This window comes from Ovis canadensis, chromosome 3 (assembly GCF_042477335.2).
Source record: "Ovis canadensis isolate MfBH-ARS-UI-01 breed Bighorn chromosome 3, ARS-UI_OviCan_v2, whole genome shotgun sequence".
Classification (NCBI taxonomy): domain Eukaryota; kingdom Metazoa; phylum Chordata; class Mammalia; order Artiodactyla; family Bovidae; genus Ovis; species Ovis canadensis.
Window position 1 is genome coordinate 148,190,378 of NC_091247.1, and position 22,536 is coordinate 148,212,913.

Consider the following 22,536-nt stretch of genomic DNA (forward strand, 5'->3'; position numbering starts at 1 on the left):
AAATGAAAATGGATATATCACAACAGACAACACAGAAATACAAAGGATCATAAGAGACTACTATCAGCAACTCTATGCCAATAAAAGGGACAATGTGGAAGAAATGGACAAATTCTTAGAAAAGTACAACTTTCCAAAACTGAACCAGGAAGAAATAAAAATCTTAAGAGACCCATCACAAGCAAGGAAACTGAAACTGTAATCAGAAATCTTCCAACAAACAAAAGCTCAGGACAAGATGGCTTCACAGCTGAATTCTACCAAAAATTTAGAGAAGAGCTAACACCTATCCTACTCAAACTCTTCCAGAAATTCGCAGAGGAAGCTAAACTTCCAAACTCATTCTACAAGGCCACCATCACCCTAATACCAAAATCTGACAAAGATGCCACAAATAAAAGAAAACTACAGGCCAATATCACTGATGAACATAGATGCAAAAACCCTTAACAAAATTCTAGCAAACAGAATCCAATAACATATTAAAAAGATCATACATCATGACCAAGTGGGCTTTATCCCAGGGATGCAAGGATTCTTCAATATCTGCAAATCAATCAATGTAATATACCACATTAACAAAGTGAAAAATACAAGCCATATGATTATCTCAATAGATGCAGAGAAAGCCTTTGACAAAATTCACATCCATTTATGATAAAACCTCTCAGAAAGCAGAAATAGAAGGAACATACCTGAACATAATAAAAGCTATATATGACAAACCCAAATCAAACATTATCCTCAATGGTGAAAAATTGAAAGCATTTCCCCTAAAATCAGGAACATGACAAGGGTGCCCACTCTCACCACTATTACTCAACATAGTTTTGGAAGTTTTGGCCACAGCAATCAGAGCAGAAAAAGAAATAAAAGGAATCCAGATTGGAAAAGAAATAAAACTCTCACTGTTTGCAGATGATATGATCCTCTACATAGAAAACCCTAAAGACTCCACCAGAAAATTACTAGAGCTAATCAATGAATATAGTAAAGTTGCAGGATATAAAATCAACACACAGAAATCCCTTGCATTCCTATACACTAATAATGAGAAAATAGAAAGAGAAATTAAGGAAACAATTCCATTCACCACTGCAATGAAAAGAATAAAATACTTAGGAATATATCTACCTAAAGAAACAAAAGACCTATGTATAGAAAACTATAAAATACTGGTGAAAGAAATCAAAGAGAACACAAATAGATAGAGAAATATACCATGTTCATGGATTGGAAGAATCAATATAGTGAAAATGAGTGTACTACCCAAAGCAATCTCTCAATGCAATCCCTATCAAGGCACCAACGGGATTTTTCACAGAGCTGGCAATGTCATCCCACTCCAGTACTCTTGCCTGAAAAATCCCATGGTTGGAGGAGCCTGGGGCGCTGCAGTTCTTGGGGTGGCTAAGAGTCAGACACGACTGAGCGACTTCACTTTCACTTTTCACTTTCATACACTGGAGAAGGAAATGGCAACCCACTCCAGTGTTCTTTCCTGGAGAATCCCAGGGACAGGGGAGCCTGGTGGGCTGCCATCTCTGGGGTCACACAGAGCCAGACATGACTGAAGCAACTTAGCAGCAGTAGCAGCAGCAGAACAAATACTTTCACAATTTGTATGGAAATACAAAAACATTGAATAGCCAAAGCAATCTTGAGAAAGAAGAATGGAACTGGAGGAATCAATCTGCCTGACTTCGGGCTCTACTACAAAGCCACAGTCATCAAGACAGTATGGTACTGGCACAAAGACAGACATATAGATCAATAGAACAAAATAGAAAGCCCAGAGATAAACCCACACACCTATGGGCACCTCATCTTTGACAAATGAGGCAAAAATATACAATGGAGAAAAGACAATCTCTTTAACAAGTGATGCTGGGATAACTGGTCAACCACTTGTAAAAGAATGAAACTAGAACACTTTCTAATACCATACACAAAAATAAACTCAAAATGGATTAAAGATCTAAATGTAAGATCAGAAACTATAAAACTCCTAGAGGAGAACATAGGTAAAACACTCTCCGACATAAATCACAGCAGGATCCTCTATGACCCACCTCCCAGAATATTGGAAATAAAAGCAAAAATAAACAAATGGGACCTAATTAAAATTAAAACCTTCTGCACAACAAAGGAAACTATAAGCAAGGTGAAAAGACAGCCTTCAGAATGGGAGAAAATCATAGCAAATGAAGCAACTGACAAAGAATTAATCTCAAAAATATACAAGCAACTCCTGCAGCTCAATTCCACAAAAATAAACGACCCAATCAAAAAATGGGCTAAAGAACTAAACAGACATTTCTCCAAAAAAGACATACAGATGGCTAACAAACACATGAAAAGATGCTCAACATCACTCATTATCAGAGAAATGCAAATCAAAGCCACAATGAGGTATCATTTCATGCCAGTCAGAATGGCTGCAGTCCAAAAGTCTACAAGCAATAAATGCTGGAGAGGCTGTGGAGAAAAGGGAACCCTCTTACGCTGTTGGTGGGAATGTAAAATAGTACAGCCACTATGGAGAACAGTATGGAGATTCCTTAAAAAACTGGAAATAGAACTGCCATATGACCCAGCAATCCCACTGCTGGGCATACACACTGAGGAAGCCAGAACTGAAGGAGACACATCTATCCCAATGTTCATTGCAGCACTGTTTATAATCACCAGGATATGGAAGCAACCTAGATGTCCATCAGCAGATGAACGGATAAGAAAGCTGTGGTACATATACACAATGGAATATTACTCAGCCATTAAAAAGAATACATTTGAATCAGTTCTAATGAGGTGGATGAAACTGGAGCCTATTATACAGAGTGAAGTAAGCCAGAAAGAAAAACACCAATACAGTATACTAATGCATATAATATGTATGGAATTTAGAAAGATGGTAATGATAACCCTGTATGCGAGACAGCAAAAGAGACACAGATGTATAGAACAGTATTTTGGGCTCTATGGGAGAGGGCGAGGGCGGGATGATTTGGAAGAATAGCATTGAAACATTTATATTATCATATGTGAAATGAATTGCCATTCCAGGTTTGATGCATGATACAGGATGCTTGGGACTGGTGCACTGGGATGACCCAGAGGGAGGCATTGGGGAAGGAGATGGGAGGGGGTTCAGGATGGGGAACACATGTACACCCATGGCAGATTCATGTCAATGTATGGCAAAATCAATACAATATTGTAAAGTAGTTAGTCTCCAATTAAAATAAAGAAATTTATATTAAAAAATAAAATAAATAATAAAGAAATAAAAAACCAAGAGCAAAAAGACTATTTGCCTATTAGAAAAATGAAACAAACAAAAAAAAGAAATAAAACTCAGAAGTTTGTAAATACTAAAATACAAGGCCCTGTACAAAGTGAGAGACCATGCAACATATATGTACTAATTTTAAAAATGAAGAGAATGTGCTTTTCTGGAGTTTCATTCTTATTCTAAATAATAATGAAAAGGATAGTCAAATATATGGTTTTTCCAGTAGTCACATATGGATATGAGAGCTGGACTATAAAGAAGGCTGAGCCCCAAAGATGCTTTGATGCTTTCAGATTGTTGTGTTGGATAAGACTCTTGAAAGTCCCCTGGACAGCAAGGAGATCAAATTAGTTAATCCTAAAGGGAATCAACCCTGAATATTCATTGGATGCTGAAGATCACTTTGGCCACCTGATGTGAAGAACCGACTCATTGGAAAAGATCCTGATTCTGGGAAAGATTGAGGGTGGGAGGAGAAGGGGGCAACAGAATATGGAATGGTTAGATCACATCACTGACTCAATAGACATGAGTTTGAGCACTCTGAAAGATAATGAAGAACAGGGAAGTCTGGCATGATGCAGTACATGGAATCACAAAGAGATGGGCACAACTTAGCAGCTGAACAACAACAACAACACTGGTATAAAGTTTTTTTCAATGACATTTTATATTTAGGAAAATAACATAATGTCTAATACCCATATGCAAAAGTTCCCCTTTCTTATTTGAACCAAAGAACATTAAAAGAGTCAAGATATTACTTCCCAACTATGTCCTTCCATAATTGACCACCTTACAATAAAACATGGCCCACCAAAGTCAGAAATGCTTGGTTAACCTCCAAAATAGTGATGGTTTGTGCAGTATAAATCTGAGAAAAGCTTAAATTCAGGAGAACTGATGACAAGAAACCACTATGGGGCTGGTGCATGGGGATGACCCAGAAAGATGTTATGGGGAGGGAGGTGGGAGGGGGGTTCATGTTTGGGAATGCATGTAAGAATTAAAGATTTTAAAATTTAAAAAATAAAAAACTAAAATTAAAAAAAAAAAAAGAAACCACTATGGAGTAGAAGAAGAGTAGAGATGACAGTGTAATTGGCAAATGGCAAGGTAGAGAGTGTATGCATGCTAAGTTACTTCAGTCGTGTCTGACTCTTTTTGACCCTATGGACTATACCCACCAGACTCCTCTATCCATGGGGTTTCCCAGGCAAGAATACTGGTGTGGGCTGCCATTTCCTCCTCCACTGGTTCTTCCTAATCCAGGGATGGGAACCAAATCTCCTGCACTGCAGGCAGATTCTTTACCACTGAGCCATCAGGGAAGCCCCAGGTGGAGAGTAAATGTGGGCAATCCTTTCAAGAAATGTGAGCTGAAGAGGGAGAGAATTGGCAAAGGTTACAATACCTGGTATTTGTTTTCTTCTTAGAACTTATCATTATAATTTTATTTGCTTATTTTTCCTAGTCAATCAATAATCTAGTTGGTAAGAAAGACAGCAAATCATGTGACACAAGAGCTATGTATGTTTCCTGTTCACTGTTGCATTCCCAACAGAACTCCTAACACAGTCAATAGTGTGTTATTCACTCAGTCATGTCCAGCTCTTTGTGACTCCATGGACTGTAGACCACCAGGCTCCTCTGTCCATGGAATTATCCAGGCAAGAATCCTGGAGTAGGTTGCTATTCCCTTCTATTCCCAACCCAGGTTTGGTCAACTGCATTGCAGGCAGATTCTTTACCATCTGATGAATAAATGAGTGAGACAAGCTTGCATGTTTCGTTGATCACTCTGGAGCAAAGCTTTGTCCAGCTTACACATGGAGACACTGGTTCTTGTTTGGTTTCTGAAATGTGAGTCACTCATATGCCCAGCATTATAATCAGATTTTGTTTAAACTTTAGGCTAAATAAAGGGCTTCCCTGATAGTTTAGTTGGTAATGAATCTGCCTGCAATGCAGGAGACCCTGGTTCTATTCCTGGGTCGGGAATATCCGCTGGAGAAGGGATAGGCTACCCACTCGACCACTCCAGTATTCTTGGGCTTCCTGTATGGTTCAGCTGTTAAAGAATCTGCCTGCAATACAGAAGACCTGGGTTTGATCCCTGGGTTGGGAAGATTCCCTGGAGAAGGGAAAGGCTACCCACTACTGTATTCTGGCCTGGAGAATTCCATGGCCTGGAGAAATCCATGGGATTGCAAAGAGTCAGACATGACTGAGCAACTTTCAGTTTCACCTTAGGCTAAAAATACACATGTGAGAACAAACAGTCTCATCTGATCTGACACTTGCCTATACATTCTATCTCTATTTCATCAGAAAGCTTCCCAGGTGCAACAACAAGCATCAAAGCAGTTCAGTCTTTAACATGGTTAATGAATCCATCCCTTCTTCTAAAGAGAGAAGGTACAGGGAGATCTGCCCAGCAGGGGAAAATGTAGGAATAGGATATTCTGAAAACAAGAGCTGGCATTAAGGAACCAGAACTGCTGGGGGGAATTCAGAAAAGAAACTGCACATGGGTGGGGACTGTCACAGGCCTCAGCTTGTCTTGGATGAACCTTGCCCTGTATTCTTTAACTGCCTTAGTTTTGATCAGTGGCCCATGAAATAAACAATGATTCATTTCCAGTTGATAACAGTAAAAGATTTGCCTTGCAGAGAAAGTTGAAGTATTATTTACCAGCCATCCTGGTTTGAAAACCAATCAATTGTGAGTTTTCAACAGTGAATGATGCGCCACAGAAACTGAGTTGGTGGCTTGCCCATCTCAGCACTGAATGTGAACCAAAATGAATCATGGGCACTAAACAACCAGCTGTACTTGGTGACACTGAGACTTTGTTGTTGTCTCATTCAGTCTGCGAAGCGCTGATGGACAGTTATGATTTAAACAAAGATTGACAGCTCTTCTGAAATACTAATTATCTCCTGAATAGGAAACTTTAATTCTAACTGGCAGATTTTGACCAAAGCCCACAAAAACAAACACTTTTTTTTAAGGAGGACTTTTTTATGCTAGCAAAGACAGTTTAAGACACTTATACTGTGGTACTTTGTATATAAATATATATACAGGATGAAGATAAATACCTCAAAATATTCCACTAATAGTTACTAGGGAAATAGCAAGAGTGAAGATAATATTTGGGCTTTCTAATAGGTAGAGTCATAGAAATACTTGGAGCTTTGTTAATATGAAAGACTTGCACTTTTATTCTATTAGAGAAAGTGGGATGAGGCACATTCATGAGAAAGAAGGAAAAGACAGGCAAGGGTTCCTACACTGCTGAGATGAATTGGGACACTAAACTTGGTTAAATGCTGCTTTTTTTTTTCTAGAATTTATTGTTTCTATTTTAATTTTGTGCATTTATACTATTATATGTGAACTCAGGGACTTTAGAAAACATGACCTATACTTTAGAAAAGTAATAAGTATGACTTAGGCCTCCCAGTGCAGGGGAGTACTCCATATGACCAGTAAATTTAAAACTGAAGAGGAATAATTCTGTTCTACCAATAACTGTTACACAGAAAAACTATGCAGTATTTCCAACCCATTATTAAAGGGCATTTTCTTTCAAAGATTTATAAATCAAAGGATTGTTCCTGGGCTCAGGGTTGCTATTCCAGGGCTTAGCAATTAAAAGCCTGTAACAAGGAGGTTCATGTGTGCTAAGTTGCTTCAGTTGTGTCTGACTCTGTGACCCTATGAACTGTAGCCTGTCATGCTCCTCCACCCATGGGATTCTCCAGGCAAGAATACTGGAGTGGGTTTCCATGCCCTCCTCCAAGGGATCTTCCCAACCCAGTGATACAACCCACATCCCCTACTTGTCCTGCACTGGTGAGCAGGTTCTTCACCATAGTGCCACCTAGGAAGCCCCATAAGAGGGAAGTACTAGTAAGTAAGATAACACCAATTTGTTGAATTCCTTTTCCTTAAACTTAACTCACCTTTAAGAGATGAGGGAAAGATCCTAAACTTAAATTTTTCAGGGTCAGTGTGTGGCTAATGTTAAGTCTCTGTAGAAACATATCCCATGCTATTTTAATTGACTTTTTAGTGTAGGTAAAGCACATAATTTGTAACCAAGATGATTTTTTTTTAACTGAAAAAAAAATTTCTAAACATTTTTCAGAAAAAAACTCCTAAGCACTATCAGTTTTTAAATAAACATATCAGTTAATCAAAAAGTCAAATACTTTTAATTATCCTCATCATTTTCAATGAAGTCTTCTATCTGAAGAAATTTTCAGTAATGTCATAGAGTATCTTAGATTTGACAGTTCTCACCAAAGTAGTCAACATGACAAGGGTATATTTAATGTTTACTGTGTACCAGGAACACAGTCCTAGGGACACGGTAAGATGCAGTCATGCTCTCAAGTAATGTAATCTGAGCAGAAATATGGAGAGAACTGAGTCACCATTTGACTTTAATACATTTCTTTAAACTTTTAAAGATTTTTAATTTAAAACTCTATTAACTATTTATTCTCTATCTTCCTACTAAAACATGAGAATAACAAACAGTAAATTGTCACTACAGAATTTAAGAGCTTTTCATTCAATATCTGGGCAGCAAATAATTTGAAATGAGCTCTATCTCTTGGGGGGGAAATGAATATGCTCTGGATGAAACAAATACATTAATAACCAAATCAGTAAACTATATTTAAATTCTTCTGGGAAATACTAATTTTTAAATGTAAATATTCCTTTAGTTTTCTCTCCTACCTTCTAAATTCCCTCACTGTTCCTCTTTCCTCCTCTCCTAAACATGGGTTTACCCTTGATACAAGAGAGGTACAAGTCTGGAATCTATCAGCAACATTCCAGAAAACCATTCTTGTCAAGCTCATCACTGATGGTAATTTTAGAGTGAAGTCTCATTGACACTTTGCATTTTGATCTTATTTGATATATCAGCAGCATTTCACTGTTGACATGACTGTCTCTTGACATTCTCTCTTTTCTTGGAATCCATGACACACCTGTTTGGGAATTGTCATTCTTTTTGTCCCCTCTTTTTCTGTCTTCTTTGAAGATGCCTCTTCTGACTGCTCCTAAATAAAAGAGCTCTGCAGGTTTATTCTAGCAGATCTTTTCACTCTGTGTGTGTGTGTGTGTGTGTGTGTGTGCACTAAATCGCTTCAGTCGTGCCATACTCTTTGCAACCCTATGGACCACAGCCTGCCAGGCTCCTCTAACCATGGGATTCTCCAGGTAAGAATACTGGAGTGGGTTACCATGCCCTCCTCCAGGGTATTTTCCTGACTCAGGAATTATGAGTCCTGCATTGGCAGGCAGTTCTTTACTTCTATCGTCACCTGGGAAGCCCTCTTTTTATTCTACACCCACTCAAACACTGTATATATATAGATAATGACAGCTACAAAAGTATAAAAATGTGAATCAAAATATAAATGTTGGTTGTATTCTTGTCTCAGACATCACTCCTTAGCTTCACGTCCACATAGAGAACTGCAGAGTAGGCACCTCAATTAGTACAAGTTCAACATGCTCAAGTCTGGATTCACTACACCTCTTCTTAAGACTTGGTCCTCCACCAGGCTCTCCTATCTCAGTGAGTACCATAATCACCTTTTCAGTGGCTCAAGCCTAACCACTCAACAGTACCCTGAACTTCCTCTGCCTGACCTCAATCTACATACCTAACCAATCATCATGTTTCTGGCTACTCCTTATCCTGGATGACATCTCACCCCTAGGTAAACCATCCCTATAGCTCACCTCAAACTATATCACAGCACTTACACCTTGGTAGGTATTTCCTCCTACTACCATATTTCTCCTGGAGAAGGAAATGGCAACCCACTCCAGTACTCTTGCCTGGAGAATCCCATGGGTGGAGGAGCCTGGAGGGCTACAGTCCACGGGGTCGCAAAGAGTTGGACAGGACTGAGTGACTTCACTTTCACCATATTTCTCACAGGACAGAACATTATGCTGTCAGAGTCCTTATTTTCGCTTTCAAAGTTGCATTCTCAGCATCATAGAGAGCACCTGGTGCTCATAATACCAGTTGTAACCTTTGCTGTTGTTCAGTTGCTCAGTTGCGCCCAACTCTTTTCAAGCCCATGGACTGCAGCACATCAGGCTTCCCTGTCCTTCACTATCTCCCTGAGTTTGCTCAAACTCATGTCCGTTGAGTCAGTGATGCCATCCAATCATCTCATCCTCTGTCATCCCCTTCTCCTCCTGCTCTCAATCCTTCCCAGCATGAAGGTCTTTTCCAGTGAGTCACCGTTTGCATTAGGTGGCCAAAGTATCGTAGCTTCAGTTTCAGCATCAGTCCTTCCAATGAATATTCAGGGTTGATTTTTTTCAGGATAGACTGGTTTCATCTCATTGCTTTCCAAAGGACTCTCAAGAGTCTTCTCCAGCTCACAATTTGAAAGCATCAGTTTTGGGCACTCAGCCTTCTTTATGGTCCAACTCTCACATCCATACATGACTACCGGAAAAAACATAGCTTTGACTATAGGGACCTTTAGCAACCTTCAGCAACACGATGTCTCTGCTTTTTAATACGCTGTCTAGGTTTTTCTTTGGAGAAATAAATGGCAACCCACTCCAGTATTCTTGCCTGGAAAATTCCATGGACAGAGGAGCCTGTGGACTACAGTCCATGGGATCTCAAAGAGTCAGACATGACTGAGCAACTGAGCATACATAGGTGTGTCATAACTTTTCTTCCAAAGAGCAAGCGTCTTTTAATTTCATGGCTGCAGTCAGCATCCTCAGTGATTTTGGAGCCCAAGAAAATAAAAGCTGCCATTGTTTCCATAACATACCATAATACCAGGTAAAGTAAAACAGTAACAACTGACATGCAATGGTAAGTAATAAAGCCAGGATGGGAAGTCAGGCAACCTGCTCCAGTTGTGCTTCTACCCACTTCTAACCATATTGTACCCAGTGCTTAAGCATTTACTTAAATAAGTTAATGAAAAGAAGACTTTTTCTTAATTCAGCAAAATTATGTCTTGAAGGGCATGGGTATTAATGCCCAGGCATAAATATATGATTGAGAGTTAAATCCCTAAGGCATAAATATAAAATTAACTTTTTACATGAAAATTACCAAGTGATATAACACATCAGTCCGACAAAATAGTAATGCAACATCAATCATCTATTTATTCAGCAGTAGGAAACTCAACATTTAGCAAGAAAACCAGGTGAAGCATATCCTTGAATCCATCCACTGTGAAGTAGCCGGATTTAAATGGAGTCTGTTAACTTAGTGTGGTGTAAAAAGTGAAGGTTATTGATTCAATAGATACACTTACATGACCTGGGCTAAAAATGTTCTGCTTTTCCTCACAGAGGCAGCTTTTAATTAAAGATAGACAACTGCATAAAGAGGCATGTTGAGGTGGAAGGAAGGATGAAGGCAAAAAGACAAAATCCATCCAGAGAGAAGATATGGGCTCATTTATTACTTGGGAAGTGAGGCAAAAAATCTGTGCATACTCTAATTGCCCCTGGAACCTTTCATGAATTATTGTCTACTGCAAAAATTTTGCTATAATGATGATGTAATTATACAGAACATATTAAATTATAATTAGTATCCTCTCTATTAAAAATCAATATGCAGTACTTTTCTAGTTAAAAATGTAGAGTCAGAGAATCTTGAAGTTTGATGAAAATTTTAAGTGACTTACCTTTTTTCTTATTCAATGTGAAAATCCTGTATAGCATCCCTGAAGGATTATGTAGTAGTCTTAGCAGGAATACTTCCACTGATGGGAAATTTAGCAGTACATCAGGCAGGCTCATTCAGCACTCAGAGACTCATGTTATTAGGGCATTCTTTCATACTTGGACCTAAATCTGTTTCGTGGGACTTACACTCATTGACTCATATCTTAGTCCATTTGGGCTGTAATGGCAAAATATCACACACTGGGTGACACATATACACCAGACATTTATTTCTCACAATTTTGGAGGCCTGAAGTCCAAGACGAAGGTATTAGCACGGTCGAGTTTGGTGAGACCCTCCTTCCTAATATATAACTGGTGCCTTCTCAATGTGCTCTTACATGGTAGAACGGGCTATGGCCTTTTTGTTATAAATGCACTAGTCCCATTTCTATAGGCACCATCATCACCACCTAAGCACCTCCCAAAGGTCCCACCATCACACAGGGCATCAAGAGTTCAACATAGGAATTTTGGAGGGACGCAAACATTCAGACTATAGCAGTCCATATTCTGCTCTCTGGAGTAAAGCAGACAGAATTACTCTCTAACACCTTAATCTTACAATAGAAAATAGCATTGCAGAGCTGAAAAGGACTGCACAAAATAACAAACATCCCTTTTACAGAAAAGAAAATGGAAACTCAAAGTAGAAATATAGGACATACATCTGGACATTAGTAAAGCTATTACTAAAACCCTTCTGACTGATATTTCCCCAATTCTCCAGTCCTTTTACTACTTTATTTCATTTATTGTTATTGTTATCCTGTTACTCTCTCACACATATATATTAAGACAATAATCATTTCCTGATTAGCTCTTGTCTGGTCAAATAAACTTGTTGCTGCTGCTGCTAAGTCGCTTCAGTCATGTTCGAGTCTGTGCAACCCCATAGATGGCAGCCCACGAGGCTCCCCCGTCCCTGGGATTCTCCAGGCAAGAACACTGGAGTGGGTTGCCATTTCCTTCTCCAATGCAGGAAAGTGAAAAGTGAAAGTGAAGTCGCTCAGTCATGTCTGACCCTCAGTGACCCCAAGGACTGCAGCCTTCCAGGCTCCTCCATCCATGGGATTTTCCAGGCAAGAGTACTGGAGTGGGGTGCCATTGCCTTCTCCTAATAACCTTGTTAGACTTGAGTAATAACCATAATACTCAAAGTAGAAAAACCAGCATCAGCTCATTTGTTTCTCAGTCAAGAATAAAAATAATCATGATCAAAAGTTGCCAGCCCAAACCATAAGGGCACTAGACAAAGTACCTTTAAAAAATATACAAAGTGAAAAAGTTAGTTTAAAACTCAACCTTCAAAAAGCTAAGATCATGGCATCCAGTCCTATCAATTCATGGCAAATAAATGGGAAATGATGGAAACAGGAAGATACTTTATTTTGGGGGGCTCCAAAATCACTGAATTGGTGACTGCAGCCATGAAATTAAAAGACACTTGCTCCTTGGAAGAAAAGCTTTGACCAACCTAGATAGCATATTAAAAAGCAGAGATGTTATTTTGCCAACAAAGGTCCATTTAGTCAAAGCTATGTTTTTTCCAGTAGTCATGTAGGGATGTGAGAATAGGACTACAAAGAAAGATGAGCACCAGAGAATTGATGCTTTTGAACTATGGTGTTGAAGAAGACTCTTGAGAGTCCCTTGGACTGTAAGGAGATCCAACCAATCAATCCTAAAGGAAATCAGTCCTGAATATTCATTGGAAAGACTGATGCTGAAGCTGAAACTCCAAAACTTTGGCCACCTGATGCAAAGAACTGACTCACTGGAAAAGATCCTAGTGCTGGGAAAGATTGAAGGCAGGAGAAGGGGATGACAGAGGATGAGATGGTTGCATGACATCACCAACTGGATGGATATGAGTTTGAGCAAACTCCAGGAGTTGGTGATAGGGAAGCCTGGCATGCTGCAGTCCATGGAGTTGAAAGAGCTGGACATGACTGAGTGACTGAACTAAACTGAATCATCAAATACAGAACAAATGAAATGCAATCTCTTCTATGCAACAGAGTAGAATGGAAGAGGTTGTTTATATCCAGACACACACAGCCATACACTATGCTTTCCAAGTCTAAGCATCTAATTAATCACAGGCCACAGTTTTTACCAAATGCTTTGGCACTATAACATCTGCACTGCCATCTTTCTAGCCTCCATCATCGGTTTCCTTGCCATTTTCTGTCTAGCTCTTAAAAGACAAAAATTTTCACTTTCTGCTGTGACAGCACTACACTTTTTAGGGTACATCAGGACAGGGTGGTTTTTGTTGCCCTATCAAACATCCCCAGATCTCAGTGGCTTAACATTTACAAAGATTTATTCCTCACTGCGATTCATGGGGTCACAAAGAGTCAGACACGACTGAGCGACTGAACTGAACTGAACTGAACTGATTCCTTGCTTATACTACATGTGTTGTTAAGGATGCTGGCTCTATTCTGGTCTTTCATGGAGCCTGAATGACAAGGGCTTCAGCTAGACACAAACTCCAACAGTGGCTACCAAGAAAGGAGCCATTTTCAATGCTTCTCATTGGCAATTAAATGCTTCTACTTACAGGTAACCCATGTCTCTTCCACTCACATTTTAATTGGTCAAAACAAGTCATGTGATCAGAGGGTGCAGAAAAATGCAATCCTCTTAATGTGTCTCCAGGGCAAGGAACTGAAGTATCTGTGAAGCCCGAATGACCCACCAGCTCTCCCAATTTCTTCTTCCACTGATTCTCCTACTAATTACAGAAGAGTGTCTTCCCTTATTTTTTAATATAAAACTTTGGGAAATATCTTTGTGACATGTTTTCACTCAAAAGCATATAAATTGTATCTCCAGAGAGTAAATAAAGCAGGGAGATAGATGCTAACATAAATATTATACTACTTGTTATTTTATGTCCATGTTTATGCACACATTCACTTCAGATACAGGTGAGTGAAAATAGGCTTTGTGCATCCCTCTGGAAAATAGAACAGTATGTGGCATTAACTTGGGGCTTCCCTGGTGGCTGAGACATAAAGAATTATCCTGCAATGCAGGAGACTTGGGTTCGATTCTGGATCAGGAAGATCCCCTGGATCAGGGAATGGCTATCCACCGCAGTATTCTTGCCTGGAGAATTCCATGGACAGAGAAGCCTGGAAGACTACAGTCCATGAGGTTGCAAAGATCAGACACAACTGATCACACACACATTACAGCATTAATTTAGGACTTAGATTTTAAATTTTTATTCTTTGTAGTTAACAAAAGGCCTGGGAATGGGGCTTTGGAAGGGTAGTTCTATAGTCTGTCCTTTTGCATTTAGTATTTTCAAACCTACCACAGTTGAGTCTCCTCCAAGGCTTAAAGGCCCATGAAATGTACCTTTGCACATTTACTGAAAGAAAGAAGAACCATTTCCTCTGGTGTAGAAACATCTATTACTAAGAATTAAGGAAGAACTTAGCCACATAGTTGCAAATGAAATACTTTCTGACAGACTCAGAGATGTGAGGTAAGCAGCTACATATAGGTAAAAGGTAAGTTTACAACAGCATAATTGCATGTTGTAATGTTTAAACTCTGGCACACAATCACACTGCAACTTATAAAGGCTTTCCTTTGCAAAATTTCTTTACTACAGATTTCTTTTCTTTACATAAATTCATCTCTCCTTAACTAGGGAAAAAGCAAAAAAAAAAAACAAACCCTCTTTTTGAAATGGGTAACACAGAGTATGTAAATACTATCTTTTATTTCATTTAAAACCTTGCCAATGATTTCTATATTTTTATCTCCTAGAGCTAAAAAAACAAATGTTCTTTATACTTGCTAAATCCCTTTTATCTGAAAAGTAGAAACAAAAAAGGAGATTTCTTTGCTTCCCACATCATTTCCTTATTCACCTTTTTACATCAGATTTTCCTTTTTCTAAAACCATGAATACTGTTAACATAATCTGACTATATGTAATGGATAAAATAGGAAAAAATATGTTCAAAGTGGTATTTAAATTTTCCTCCAATTGTTTTATGCTCTCCATGCTCTGAAATATAACAATGAAAAATCATCTCTCAAATATATTATCTAATAAACAAAGTGTGTGTTAGTTGCTTAGTTGTGTCCGACTCTTTGCGACTGCAGCCTGCAATAATCAACGGGCTGCCTTTGAAGATACATTTAATAATACAAAAAATCTGTAAACATAGTAAATGGATTTTAAAAAATGACTATCTTAGTTATTTATTTTTGGCCACTCCAGGGGGCATGTGGGATCTTAGTTCCTTGACCAGGGATTGAACCCCTGTGCCCTACAATGGGAGCACCAAGTCTTGACCACTGGACTGCCAGGGAAATCCTCCACAGTAAATGGATATTTTAAAAGATACATAGCCCATAAACACTTTCAATATTAGAGTTTATCTCCTTTTAAATCATGATTCTTTAAACCCCTGTACAGAATTCTATAGGGTAGAATGATCTTCCAGAATTTCACACTCTTATTTAGCACCATTACCTAAATAATGATTAAGGATAGTCATTTGGAATTTGTACACCAATGTATCCTTGGTTTTTCTGGAAATAGTCTAGTGTAAAGATTAAGAATTGGAGCCTTAAAGTCATAGACTTATACTTACACTAGTAACACTTACTTATAGGGTTATCAGGATGAAATGAGTAAATACTCAGGACAGAGACTGGAGCAAAACATACCTTCAGTAAAACATGCTATAATTATTATAGTATATATTATCTGGTCAAGCTACATGGGGGGCTTACAAATAGGAAAAGATATAAAGTTAAATGTATCATAAAAATAGGCCACACTTGACTCAGAGACAAGCTGTGAATAAACATCTACAAAATCATATTCATTTTTATAGTAGTAAAAAATCTTTTTTTGTTTACTTTCTAATTCAGTTCAGTTCAATTCAGTCACTCAGTCGTGTCTGACTCTTTGCGACCCCATGAACTGCAGCACACCAGGCCTCCCTGTCCATCACCAACTCCTGGAGTTCACTCAGACTCACTTCCATCGAGTTGGTGATGCCATCCAGCCATCTCATCCTCGGTCATCCCCTTCTCCTCCTGCCCCCAATCTCTCCCAGCATCAGAGTCTTTTCCAATGAGTCAACTCTTCACATGAGGTGGCCAAAGTACTGGAGTTTCAGCTTTAGCATCATTCCTTCCAAAGAAATCCCAGGGCTGATCTCCTTCAGAATGGACTGGTTGGATCTCCTTGCAGTCCAAGGGACTCTCAAGAGTCTTAATAATTGAATTAAAAATACTATATATCTAAAGAAATATTTAGTAATATTGCTGAAGCATAAAGATAGCTTAGAGTGTATACTTTCTTCCAAGTACTTAGTAACCATGGTTTTTGGAGACTGTACATGAAAAAATAAAATAAAATCTCTGAATTAAATCCAAGAGTAAAGAGATTTTTTCTTTTTGAAATGCAGGTAAACAATATGCACTTTATGCAATTTATGAAGTTAAAATTATCATGAATTACAAGCCTTCTGAGTGTCAGAGTAGATAACTTTTCACACACCAGGTTGAATCCCCGTGCTTGCACAGTGTCACACAGCCTGGTGAAATGCCCTTCTTGCTGTTTCTATATTCCTACCATTTCTGTCTAAGCTTGTTCAAATATATATAAATAACATTGACTCCGCCAGAAAACAAAGTTCTATAAGACATGGATTGTTTTCTCATTGCAATAATTGGGCTGGACAACTAAAGGAAATTACATAAAGAAGTGCCAATGAGCCAGATGTGGTCTGTAGCGAATTTCCCTCCCTGCATGATTTCTTTAAAGCAAAATTACATCCTGTCAAATATGCTGGATTATATCAGATTTCATTGAAAATTCTAGCTTATTTTTACTGAGTCAAAAACCTACTTACCTCTGATAAAATCTCATTTGCTTTACTGTATTAGTAAATGTATCTCTTGTAAATGGGTATATGCAACAATGTGTAGGCAAAAAGTGATTAGTTAGGATAATGGTTTTCATCATTTTAATGATGGAGCATAGTGTCCACTAGAAATGCCTCTCTAGATAGAATTCTATATATTTAAAGAAAACTAAGTCCAACTCAAGTCCTTTGTGAATAAGGCAAGACACAGTCAATAAATGAAACAGTCTCTTACCAGAATAAAATGATCCTAACATTTCCTTTCTTCCAGAAAGCTCTTGCAGATTTTCCCCAATCAGGATAGGGTTTGTCCTGAAGCATCATATCAGTGACCTGCAACAATGAAAGAAACTTATTAGGCACTTTCATAAATCTTCCATTCAGCTTTATATATATATATATATATATATATATATATATACACACACACACACATAAATATACATACATATATACATATATATACACAAACATATATATATACACATAAATATATATATACAGAAATTATATATATAAAATCTATATTTTGCTAAGAATAAAATATGTATTTTAACATTAGAACACATGCAGAGATAAAAATTATAAGGATATATTTCCTTCAGTTAAAAGTTTTCACAGTTCATTTGACTTTACATAATGAATGAGCATATTCAAGGTCATTCAACATATCAAATAGTGATATTCTTTTACATTAGATAAATAAAAACTGAGAAAATTCAAAAAAAAAAAAAACATCCATCAAGAGTCCAAAAGACTGTTCTATACATCTGTGTCTCTTTTATTGTCTCGCATACAGGGTTATCGTTACCATCTTTCTAAATTCGGGAGGGGGAGAGGGTGGGATGATTTGGGAGAATGGCATTGAAATGTGTATAATATCATATAAGAAACGAATTGCCAGTCTAGGTTCGATGCAGGATACAGGATGCTTGGGGCTGGTGCACTGGGATGACCCAGAGGGATGGTATGGGGTGGGAGGTGGGAGGGGGGTTCAGGATTGGGAACACGTGTATACCCATGGCAGATTCATGTTGATGTATGGCAAAACCAATACAATATTGTAAAGTAAAAAATAAATAAAATAAATAAATAAAAACATCCATCAAGATGATCTTATATAAGAAAGCATCTTAAGATACTGTTAACTTCTCCATAGAAACAAAAACATAATATTTAAATTAAATGCCATATTCTTTTAAAGTGTTTCTAAATCAGAAACCCCAAAATTCAAATATTTCCTGATGTGTTGAGATTTTTACCTATACTACTAGTCAAAATAGTGACTTCTTTTTTCTCCCTTTTCCCTTTCAATGGTACGAATCCTTTAAAAAATATATTTATTTATCTATTTCGCTGCATCAGGTCTTAGTAGCAGCACGTGTGATCTTTCGTTGTGGCACATGGGCTAGTTGCCCCAAGGCATGTAGGATCTTAGTTCCCAGATCAGGGACCAAACCCATATGTCCTGCTTTGGGAGGTGGATTTTTAAAAAATGGACCACCAGGGAAGTCCCATGACTTGAACCCTTTTATGGCACATTTATTATAATTATCCAGCATTTTCTCAAAAATGTTCTACCTCTTTTTCTCACACCCACAGATCCTGACAACTTGGGTAAAGTCACATCACCGCTGCGATGTTTTTCCCTGCTCCTTCCACCTGTGGTCCTGAGTCATCCTTCTTATGTCTCATATCACTTTCCACCTTCTATTTTCCTCATTTATGTACTATTTCCCCTCTCTTCTCTGCATTTTAAAATTCTTGAAGGTGAAGATTTGTCTTTGTTTCCCTTTTAATGTCTAAGAATCTTTTACATAAAAGACTTCAAAATATTTGCTCAAAGAAGATACAAGGAAATGAATTGATACAAATGCATGCTTGTTTTTACAAATGCATTAACAGCAAGATAGGGGTAAGAGGTACAAATTCCTATATATAAAATAAATAAGCTAAAATGATATATTGTACAACACGGGGAATATAGTCAATATTTAATAATAACTTTAAATAGAGTATAATCTACAAAATATTGAATTATGTTGTACACCTGAAACTAATATAATACTGTAAATCAATTATACTTCAATTTTAAAAAGCACAAAAATGCATTAACAAAGTAAACTGCTCACTGGCCACATCTCATATTAATAGTTTCAGCCAATATTAAAAATAATCATAAGTAAATACCCTATTACAAAAGTATTTTTAAAAAGCTGATAGAGATGGGGAATATACTTTTTCTAATAAAAGAAAATGTATTTGTGTATGTACACACACATGTTCCTTTTTTTCACAAAAAATTCCCTTTTAAGAGAATAATATTTCATTAATTATATATTTAATTGATAAGAGTTCAAATTCAAACAAAACAAATTCAAAATTAAGAAACTATATAGGATGAGATATACTGAATTGAGTAAGGAAACATTTTCATCATCCATTAAAATATACTTCTTCATGCTCTTTTAAAGTGTTAACATTACACTTAAGTGTGACTTCCAACAATGATCTGACTGGAATGGAATGAGTGAGATTTAATCATTTATGATGAAAGATTTTGACTGGGTAGAGGGGGGATGTCTTCTGGATCAGTGACCCCTTCAATACTACTGGAATTTCTGTGGAAGGCACACCAATTCTCAGGCAAGCTCTTTTGATGTGCTATTCAACATCTAAGAAATGGTCTCTAAAAACACTCACTGGCATGCTAGTGATTAAGATGAAATCAGAAAAGAGGGTGAAGAGCCCAGTCTCCAGGAAATATTCACTCATTTCTTCTTTATACTCTCTTTTCAACATCACTTCTTGGATAGAACTCCCAAGCTTCTCATGGTTGATGAGAACCAAAGCAAGTTCATGGACCGTCACTGAGTAACACCGTGAATTTATTATACCTTTGTCTTAACTTGGCTTACACCAACTTTGTGTGTGATATGGTTTTACTACGGAATCTGAAGATTCAAGTATAAGTAGTCTTAATATAAACTTTCAGTTTATTTCTTTAAATTGTTAATGACTTTGGTAATTGTGAATGCAAGTAATATTATGAATTCAAAAGGAAAAACATTGGTTTCATCTACTTTTAAAGGAAACGTATTTATTAATGACTTTATTATTTATTTTCTTCATGACACTTTACAATTAAAAGATTTTATTTTCTCACTCAGACTACTGCCTATAGATTGTATCTTCAATCAAAAAAAGATTCATGATATTTAACAGAATGAACAAAGGGAAGATGATAGAATAAAAGCGAACCATGAATCAAGTGAGTTACATGCTTACGAGAAAACGAGTAAAAACAAAAGCAGAGATACTTAAATTCTATATATTCTTGGGCATAAAAAGTTTTATATCATAACTCCCCTTGAGGAAAGAATTGCTATTCTTCCGAATATAATGACTTCATCCACTATTCCTTCATAACCGTCTTGAATAACAATTCTCTTGTCAAATTGTATTTTTTACAAAACCTCAAGGTTAAGTAAATAAATACTTAAATAAATATTTCATGTTTCACCAGTTTTGTAACAGATTTAATTAATTCTGTTCAGCAATATTTATCCTGTTTCAGAAAGTGGCTTCATGGTAATAAATATTTTCAAGGTACAGAATGATTACTGGGTGGATTTTATTCAATTTTCAATGTTTTCTCCAGGGCACTTTCTGGGAAATACTTATTATATTTTCTAGAAGGAGGCAATCTGCTGCTATATACCAATTATTACAGCAGCATGTTTTGTAAAAATGACATTCAAGGATAAAGGCTTTTTTCAGGAAAATGGCAAGATGAGGCAGAGAACATTTTTCTGACGCTAGACAGCTGGTCTTTTTCACCCCCAGCTCCAACTCTTTTTTAAGTCATATCATCAGATCAATGTCAGGTCACTTGCAGCTAAATTGGCAGGAGCAGAGACAGTCATTAAAGGGATGCATTCAATAAAGAAAAATCCAATTACCTTCTGCATTAGAGAAATCAAATGCATTTCTTATGTTGGTCAAGGACAGTCTTTGTGGGAAAAGTTGCAGGAAAGGGGTTGCTGAGGACAATGCAAAAAAAGGTTGCTGTGTAACATAAATACAATGCAAAACTTGCTGATGCTTCTCTCTAAGGAAGATTATTAGAATTTGAAATTGTGGGACTTTCTCAGCTGAGAGATATTTGTTTAACTCTTTGAGTTTCACAATTGTTCCCTTATCCTTTCCTCTTTACTAGGTCTTTGCATAAAATTTAGAACTTCATTATGTTCCTTATTGCATTATGCCTTGAAGGTAGTTTTACTCAGTAGAATACAAGCTTATTGTAAGGTTTGATAAATGACAACCCACTCCAGTAATGCTTCCCTTAGAATTCCATGGACAGAGGAGCCTGGCAGGCTACAGTGCAGGGTTGCAAAGAGTCAGACATTACTGAGCGATAACACTTTCACTTTTACTTTCATTGTGCAATTGAAAATTTCATGGGTAAAATTTCATGTGAAAATTTCATGTGTACATGAATATAGAGTTTTTTTTTTTTTAAGTTCTTTAAATGTTTGGTAGATTCCACCAGTGAAACCATTATGTCCAGGGGCTTTTATTAGGATATTTTTGATTACTGATTCAGTTTTCTCACTAGTTATAGATCTATTTCTCTATAATGTAGTTTTGGTAGGTTTTGTGTTTCTAGGAATTTCTCCATTTCATCTAGATTTACCCCACTTTTTGGTGTATTGTTCATAATAATCTCTTATAATCCTTTTTATTTCCTGAATCAATAGTAATGTCCCCACTTTTATTTAGATTTTAGTAATTTGAATTTTCTCTCTTATCTTAGTCTGTACAGGCTAAAATTTCATTATATTTATTGATTTTTTCTAAGAAAAAACTTCTGGTTTCATGAATTTCTATATAGTATTTCTACTTTTGTAGAGAGGTAGATGAATATCGAGTTTTAAAAGTCAGTGTTAAGTGTTAGTCGCTCAATCATGTCCAACTCTTTGCGACCCCATAGACTATAGCCCACCAAGTTCCTCTGTCCATGGACTTCTCCATGGACAAAATACTGGAGAATACAGTAAAAATACAGCAAAAATACTGGAGTGGGTAGCTATTCCGTTCTCCAGGGGATCTTCCCAACCCAGGAATTGAACCAGGGTTTCCTGCATTGTAGACAGGTTCTTTACCATCTGATCCACTGAATATGAAAGAAAGTAATCTTTACAGGAATCTAAGTGAAAACTTTGCTCTCGTGTGAGTTGAGTGTATGTGATGTGGAGAGTAATAGGGCAGCAGGAAAATAACAATGATGTCAGTAATACCTTACATTTCCTAGTGAACTTAATGGATTACAAACCCTTAGATGTACTTTTCTTAACAATTTTTCAATTTTATGCTGTTATATCCCATCTTTTGTTCATAAAGAAAAATTAATGAGCAGGGTTACACAGATGCTGCTGCTGCTAAGTCGCTTCAGTGGTGTCCGACTCTGTGCGACCCCATAGACGGCAGCCCACCAGGCTCCCCTGTCCCTGGGATTCTCCAGGCAAGAACACTGGAGTGGGTTGCCATTTCCTTCTCCAATGCATGAAAGT

The 22,536-nt window shown here is 37.3% G+C and overlaps 1 protein-coding gene across 9 annotated transcripts in view; it reads right to left on the reverse strand.

Moving 5' to 3' along the window:
* The window catches only part of TMEM117 (transmembrane protein 117), a 647,436-nt gene that overhangs the window by 203,483 nt on the left and 421,417 nt on the right, over positions 1–22,536 (reverse strand). For all 9 annotated transcript variants that reach the window (XR_011255891.1, XR_011255892.1, XM_069584531.1 and 6 more), the window contains one exon: positions 17,196–17,293. Coding sequence is in view for 7 of the 9 variants with exons in the window: in XM_069584531.1 (XP_069440632.1) it covers positions 17,196–17,293 (98 nt within the window). In the remaining 2 variants the exon portion in view is untranslated. The remainder of the gene's footprint in view (positions 1–17,195; positions 17,294–22,536) is intronic.